We start from the raw sequence: 8,179 nt of genomic DNA, 5'->3' as shown, positions 1-8,179 counted from the left end.
GAGAAGAGAGTGGGGAGCTAAGGATTGTGTTCCCCCAAATCCCTTGGTGGATTAAGCAGACCCACTAACTAGTCACTCAAAAGTAGAAACATTTCTAAATATAAACATAACGAATCACTATGCTTGTACATGTAGACTAATGAGCATGGAGATCGACATGCTCCACTTCGCTCATCATGACTAAAAGGAACAGTCTTAGCTCTGATACCATATTAAATTAATAACTAGTCATTTTGGGATGGAATAAGCTTCGCCCCAATTTAACAAAATGGCTTTCCAACTCCAACAACATTTCTTTGCTTAGTGATGACAGTTAAATCGCTTTTGTTTCTAAACCAGCAAACATAAGGAGGCACACTTTCTGCTGTTCAGATGATTTCTCACAAGAATTAAGTAAAACATTTACATAATAACTGAAGGATGCTTGCTTACCATTCGCTGCCTTTGTTCCAGACGTAACTTCTCTTCATTTGCCTTCCCATACTCCCCATTTTCTAGATGCCTCTGATCTGGTCGAAGTCTCGAATCTGTAGGTGGGAGTTTCTCCTTGATCCATAAAAAACCATTTGCATCAGAAGCATTAGAAAGAGTAATGCACAAGTAAAAAACTAGCAACACATGTTCTAAACTGATACCTGCAGCTCAGAAGTTAACTCGTTGAGTGTGATTGCAAATGATGTCAAGTTGTATCGTGTTGGATCAGTAGAAGGGTCACTCCTTTTCCATAGCAAACAAGCATTTTCAGTAGGAATAGCAGCCTTGTTAGAAACATCATCTTCTTTATAGTAATATATTCTGTCATCCCATTTTCCAATTAAAGATGCGACTTTGGTCTTGTTTGTGTCCTCAACAAATCCTACCACCTATGTAATAGTTAGATTGTTTCATGTATGGTCTTAGAAGTTGAAAGCAAGGCCAAATGCAAAGTAGTTTTCTTCTTACTTGATGAGGATTTCGATCTAGAAGAGACTTCTCCTTAAATCTGAGTTGGCATGAAAACATTCTGTTTCCTTTTATGTTCATGATTCCATGGTGTTCACAGTAAAGTTTGCCAAATATGAGATTATAGATGGTGGTTGTGACCTAGGATATATAAATCCAAATTATAATGAAAAACTTAAGCTGATAAGATTACATGAGAATGCCAGGTTAACAGACCTTGCTCCACTGGAATATCTCGCCATCATCAAATTCAAGGGTCAAAATGCCAACAGGATCGAGCTGGATAGATTGCCCCCAGAACTTTGAGGTAAGGTTGCTATCCCCCCAAAACTTCCAACCTTTGCCTTCGCAGTGGCAGGCAATGAGCATTGGATGATGGCTAACCTAGAAATTAAAATGATGAAGAAGATCATATCCAATTCAAAATCTTTTACTTTCTGATCTGTGAATAACTTTAAACCAGGCAATCAAGAAAGAAAGCTGTATGCAGGGAACAGAGATGTTTTAGATATCAACCTAATGATTCTTTATTTGAGATAATAGGTTAATAGATTGTATAATATGAAAATGTTTCAAGTAATTGTTAATTGGGCAGCAGTTACTGAAAAAATAAATTGGATGAAATGACAGAATTTGTTTTTACAAGGAAAATCACATCAAAATTAGCAAAAAAGATAATTCATGTTGTTGGCGTGGTATGATTTCTTTTTTACTTTCTCAGATCTCAAGGTATATTACTCTAAGATTCCTTTGGGAAAATAAATAATAAATCATGCTATAAACACCGATGGATTGTCGGACATTTTTGGAGAGGAATATCAATATGACATTTCAAAAGGAGAGCGGAGTCTTGGCAGAACGGTAAAATTAGTGTCATGTGACCTTGAGGTCACGGATTGGAGTCGCGAAAATAGGTTGGGTAAGACTATGTACAATAAACTTAATATAGTCGGACCCTTCCTCGGGAGTCGGGACCCAGCATTGGTGCACCAGGCTACACTTTAATATCAATATGACATGTTTATATTAGGATACCAAATGTGCTAAATCTAATCATAAGAGAAGATCAACAGAATGCCCTTGATCATGGATACTTAATGAGGTTAATGGGAGAGAACCAACCAAGTAATTTGTTTCTAAAGATAATCCAGATGCATATATGCCACAGTGATAGAAATTTCAAAGGATTTTACACAAGCAATAAGAAATCTTATGAGAAATAAAAGCAATAATTTGCGAACAGATGTCTTTGCTTTGTTATTAAATGAAATAATTAAGTCACTTTGCCATAAATTAGTAAGTTATGTTGAAAAGGAAGAACTTCCCGACTTGTTTGTGGTCAGCTAAATCGCATTCTGTCTAGTCTTAGGATTTAGCTCTTAATGAAAATTCTGACAGCATTTGCTAGTTATGTAATCTATCAAATATAGTTGCATCTTCTTAATCAGAACATAATAAACAGAATAAGTAGGCATTCAAAATAAGTATTTAGGTTTTAACCTATACAAGTTTCTGAGTGCAACATATGACAGATAACAGTGATTGAAGCAGGTAATAGGAGAAAGGGAAAACGTTGTATTTATATCCATCAGAATGTTGAAAAGAATATTCAGCATTCAAGACACAACATCAGACAATATCTATAATTCAAAGGAATTGTTGCATGAATCTTATTCCACCATTGACCCTCTGTAGCATCACACCTTTGGTGAAAAGTTATTTTAGATATCTTTCTCATATGAAGTTCTCTTTCAACATGCCCTATTCTTCACACTTCTTATTTATTAGAATCGGGCTGTAAATGGATAGGCTATCCAACAACATGCTTTCCCTAACTCTTTCATCTATGAGAATGAGATTACACCTAATTCAAAGCAAATAATTAAAAGAAATATGAGCATGTTATAAGAAATTGATCTGAACATGTTCATAAGTGTATTGAACATGTTACTACTGACCTTTTCTGAGATGAAACGGATCCCTTTTTCAGGGAAGTCAGCTTCATATGTTTCTCCTAACAAAGGGTTGAAAGGCTTGCAAATTCGACCAATAGAAGAGGCATATGCAGAAACTGCGAATGCTGCTACCTTCAGAATTCTCATCAGACTGTTCCCCTAATAAATAAAGAAAAAAAAAGATCAAGTTTTATAAAATGGAATTACATAGTGCAGAATGAGAATTATAATGATTTCAATACAAGATTGAATCAAGTCAGACAAACTGGTTCATCAGATAACACCTGAAAACTAAAGTTTGTTATTATAGGAGGTGCTAAATTTGAATCCGTATGGACTCTAGAGTATTAAATGGAATTGGATGAAATAATCACAACTGATTTTTTAGGTAATTCTTATTGAAAATTAGGTTGTCCATCCATCATTTTTCTACCTGCCATCCTGATTTTACATAAATCATTTAAAAAAGGCAGCCCGCTGCACGAAACTCCCGTTATACGGGTCCCGGAGAAGGATCCATTATACACAGTCTTACCCTGTTTTTTTGCAAGAGGCTTTTACATGAATCATTTAGTTTGGAAAAAATGGAATCAGCACAAAACTTTCAGCAGGTATTTGTTAATTAATGCATTGACATCACTAAAATAAGCAATGATAAGCAAAGAGCCATCAAACCTTTACGCCATATTCATAGGCTTCATCCAAGAGTTGTGAATACTCAAGCTCTTCAAAGCACTTCTGAAGGGATGACAGTGGTTCATTGAAGTAAACTGGTAGGCAAACACGTGTCAGATCCTTACCAACATTGTCTTTAATCAAAGACCAAAGACCCACACTTTTCTCCTTCTCAACAGGTTCTGGTAACTTCTTTCGCCTTTCAGGATATGGAAATACATCCTGACAACAATCTTTTTCTTTGGAGTGCATTATCTTCACATCACCAATGCTCTCACTTCCAGAATTCTTACATTCATGATGTGTCACCCTGGTCAAAGTAGAAGAAGAATGGGATCCAGAATTGTCACTGAAGCACTCATTTGTATCAAAGAAATTTGGCTCATCATCATCTGACATGTCATCAGTCTCTTGCTTTTCTACATCATCTGATGATTCCGTTGTGCTATATTCTGGACAGCCAAAAAAGAAATTAATAGGGAAGAAATATGTGCAGGCCTTGAATCTGTTGCTCATTTATTTCTTGTTTTTGCTGACCGCGTATTAATATTATCTCATTGTAATAGGGTCTTAGGATGGATAAGGCAATCAAACACCATGATACCAACAAAAGAAACCAATAATCTAACTGAATACCTAAAAGTCCTAAACCATTTGCTAATTGACAACAGTGCAATTTGAAAGATATATGGAATAATGAGCACTTCAAGCACCATTAAAAAAATGTAAATATTGAATATAAACAACATAAATGATCATCATTATGAAGTAAAACTTGAAAAGATAGGAACATGTTATACCACTGTACTTACCGTGTCCAGAACAAGAAAATTCAGTTTTCAATAGCTGCAAATGACCACCACAAGTTGTTTCTTCATCTTCAGTGTTAATGTCCTGCAAAAGTGCATATAAAACTCTGCATATTACATACTATGTTCTAGCAAACACGCAAATAAACAATGTTGTAAAGTAAAATAAATAAATACATTTTTAGTCTAGGAAAAACTTGGTAAAGGATTATTTGAAAGTTGTACTTCTTACCTCTAAATGCTGCTCAACAGTTCCTAGAAACTTTAGGTGTTCTGTATACTGAAGTTTTACCTGCCTCTGATATTCCGAGAGCTCTGATAACATAATATGTTCACAGTCTCTTATCACATCCTCCCTAAGTCCCTCAGCATGCATACGATCTCTAAGTCTATCGGTTGAAAATGTTACACCATTTGAGAGAGAAGAAATTCGTTCGCTTAATGTTCTAAATGAATATACACTTCTTGCCAAGATTAATGCTTGAATCCATGCAACACGATCTTTCTCTGTATCAGTTTTCAGATGAAGCGTCTTTGTGCGAGAAAATATATAGAACCGTTTATCATCAGACTTGCTCTCTCGAAAGGACGAAACCTAAGAGGAGTTAAATATAGACAAATTAGAAGTTTAAGGAAATGCAGTTAAACAAATGAAAGTCTAATCCAATATAGCTACAAAAAAAACTCAAGACGTACTAATGTAATCTACCAATCTAGTTTAACAAGATATTTTAGTGTGGCTTGAAGACCAAGAACCAAAGTTTGCCAAACTCCAAACAACTGACCTCAGGATGCAAAATGTAAACTTTGTTGTTTCTTAAACATTTGTCTAAGCCATGTTTATTTCCTAAATGGTTGTTAATTGAATGATAGAGAAACCATACAATCTTACAATTGGTGAAGATTGTGGCTAAATATAAGAATTAGAGTAAACACGCTGGATGGCATTTTGGCATACCAGTACTTACCCCGCTAGAATAAGAGGCCACAAGTGTTAGAGTGGGACATCAAAACATGGTAACAGTCAATTATTTTTATTCGTGATAAACATAGCAAGAAGGGGAGTCTTGGCGCAACGATATAGTTGTTGCTTTGTGACCAAAAGGTCACGGATTTGAATCCTGAAAACAGCCTCTTGCAAAAAGCAGAGTAAAACTATGTACAAAGTTTTATACAATGGATCCTTCTCCAGGACCCCGCATAGCAGGAGCTTCGTGCACCGGGTTGCCTTTATAAACATAGCAAATTGCAATTATAGGCAACCAGCGAAATCCCTATTACCTCTATTGCTACTGTTTTATTGATTCTGAAATCCATATAACAGTCATTGTGGTGTGATGAACTATGTATCATCTCCTTATATGAATGGTCCAGGATATGCATCTATTCATTCCACTGGTACAGATCTGGCATGCACCTCTGTTGCAGTTCAGCACATAAATCATTTGAGTACTGTAAATGTGCCAGCAAGCAAATGCTAATCTGGTCATTTATCACAGTATCATGCATATCTGACATCTCCAACCATCATGCAATATTGGGCATCTTCATCCACTTACCTCCTTTGTTGCCATGCTCCTAAGTCCCTTAAGAAAATCGCCTGTATTTTTCTTCAGTTGATTGATAAACTTATATTTCAAAGAAATTGTTTTGGCCTCTTTGAATTCATATTACATAATCTGTTGCTCATAGTCTCTCTGCTTAATGAATTAAACAATTGCAGTGTTCCTAAATTAAAGTTTGTTAGCTCTTACAAAACTTCTCTTAGTTATCCTAGTTAAGGGCTGGCATCACAAAGTAAAAGTAGATGCTCTCCAACCTACATTTTGGTAACATAAAGTTAGTTGAGATGTTAGTTCCCAGAATACATGAAAACCTAAGTTTGTGTGATCAGATTAGATGCCTAGGAGTATTCTGAAAGGTACCTAAAACAGACAAGTTTAGCAAACTGCTCCATTTGATATAAAAGAGGACCATAGCCCTCACAAGTCAACTAAATCCCTCTTAAAGCAGGCACCAAAGCTAAAGCGGAAAGATTCTCAGTTACAAGAAAGAAAAAATTTGGAAAAATAAATCAAATACAAAAGAACCTATCAAAGAAAGAATAGCAAAATAAATTTATTCTACTGTAAAATTAGAGATCCACCTTAGCTATGCTTCTACGGTAACTATTTTTTCCAATTCAAGGCTCAATGTGCCCATGCACCCTGTGCCCCAATCTAGTTGTTTCCAGGAATAATCATGAACAGTAGACTGACGCCAGCGACTAATACAACCCTAGAGACAAGCAACCACCAGCAATAAAATGTCCAAGCAAGACGAAACAAAACTTCGCTTCCGTGGCGCGGATCAAAACAACGCCGAGCTGCTCCCCACTTTATAACCAAAGAGTAGAGCGCCGTGGGTACTGCCTTGGTAGGCAACAAATTAAACCCTCGGAAGGGTGACCCACTCTCGAAAATTCACCTCTTTCACTGCGAGTAAGGGAGAGTAAAAGGAAAGGAAAGAGGTAAAAGAAAATCCATCATGAGAAATGAATTTGGAACTGGGGAAAAGAACTCTTTTTCGTTTATACATAAGAAGACGGGTAAGAAATTGAGAAATAACTAAAATAATTTTTTGGGAGGGGGGTAGAATGGATGGAAGAGAGAGATCCAGTTGTTTAGCCCCACGGAGCTCGAAAGCGGGAGAATAGCAGCCGAGCGAGGAAATCGGGCGAGGTTTTTGTCGAACAAGTTAATTCCAAATTTTTCAATCAGCTCAACATTTTGGCCCATTCAAATTTCCGGATCTGGTGCAATGCCACTCGAGGGGATTTCTCTTTCGTGGAGATAATTAAATAGACGGGAGAAATAGCATTTTCCGCAAAATGAGATAGATGATCGAGATCTGCCGCGTACCTTAAGATAAACGATGCCGACCGGCTTGGCGGACGGCTTTCTCCCAGCGGCCGCTCGGGCGGAGAGCTTCGCGGAGGCGTCTCCGATGATCCGTACGCCACCTTCTTCCTTGGCGACGTCGTCGCCTGGCCGGATCTTGGAGTAAGAGAGCACACCGTGGCGGAGGGAGAACCAGCGGGACCGCCAGCCGCGGCCGTAATTGGTCCACTTGTAGAGCACGCCTTCCACGGCGACTTCCTCGCCGTTTTTGGTCGGCGCCGCCTCCGCCTCGTCGCCCCCGGCGGGCGCCAGGTCCAAGGATCGGTCGCCGACGTCGCTGTGCCGATCGAGGACGATGCAGCAGAGGGGGTGCATCGCCCTCGCAGAGCTCATTGCAGTCCTCCTCAATGCCCGATCCGGGAGCCGATCACGAGCCGGCGATCCGCATTGGATCAAGAGCTCCCCCAAACTGCCGATTCTTGTGGCACAAGAGAAGAGAAGAACTGGCGTCAAGATAAAGAATTAAGACGGAAAGAGAGAGAGAGAGATTGAGTTTAGTGCTGTAGAAGAGTTATTATTTGCAATTAAATATTAGAATAAAATAATAATAATAATAATAATAAAATAAAATGATGTATAGTAAAGAGGATATTTAAGCAATTAATTATTATATATAGATTTTTATTTGATAAAACGAATTTACACACACAATTTTTTTTAAGGAATAAATAAATGAAATGTTTTTATGTAGTTTAGATACGAGAAATAAATAATTTAATATTCCTCCATTAAATTTATTTTGATGTAATATAAAATTTCATGGACTTGGGTTTCGATGTGAACAAATAATAAGCAAATTTTGCAAAAAAAAAAAAAGGTAAAATAAATAAATCGGGTCGGTTCCAATTTTGGATTATTT

General features: G+C 37.3%; 1 protein-coding gene across 2 annotated transcripts in view; it reads right to left on the bottom strand.

Moving 5' to 3' along the window:
* Nucleotides 1-7,773, bottom strand: part of LOC121991941 (oxysterol-binding protein-related protein 2A-like) — an 8,539-nt gene extending 766 nt beyond the window's left edge. Inside the window, exons 1-9 of one of the 2 annotated variants that reach the window (XM_042546028.1) lie at nucleotides 7,282-7,773; nucleotides 4,614-4,976; nucleotides 4,385-4,466; nucleotides 3,573-4,024; nucleotides 2,901-3,056; nucleotides 1,159-1,326; nucleotides 943-1,083; nucleotides 636-863; nucleotides 433-546 (exon numbers count right to left, since the gene is read on the bottom strand). In XM_042546028.1, coding sequence (XP_042401962.1) covers nucleotides 433-546; nucleotides 636-863; nucleotides 943-1,083; nucleotides 1,159-1,326; nucleotides 2,901-3,056; nucleotides 3,573-4,024; nucleotides 4,385-4,466; nucleotides 4,614-4,976; nucleotides 7,282-7,653 — 2,076 coding nt within the window. In that variant the 5' untranslated portion in view covers nucleotides 7,654-7,773. Of the gene's footprint in view, nucleotides 1-432; nucleotides 547-635; nucleotides 864-942; nucleotides 1,084-1,158; nucleotides 1,327-2,900; nucleotides 3,057-3,572; nucleotides 4,025-4,384; nucleotides 4,467-4,613; nucleotides 4,977-6,527; nucleotides 6,793-7,281 lie in introns of those variants that run through there. The other variant, XM_042546029.1, reaches the window with a different exon arrangement.
* Nucleotides 7,774-8,179: the final 406 nt, after the last annotated feature.

This window comes from Zingiber officinale, chromosome 6B (genome assembly GCF_018446385.1).
Source record: "Zingiber officinale cultivar Zhangliang chromosome 6B, Zo_v1.1, whole genome shotgun sequence".
Classification (NCBI taxonomy): domain Eukaryota; kingdom Viridiplantae; phylum Streptophyta; class Magnoliopsida; order Zingiberales; family Zingiberaceae; genus Zingiber; species Zingiber officinale.
This window is presented reverse-complemented; position numbering and strand designations above follow the sequence as displayed.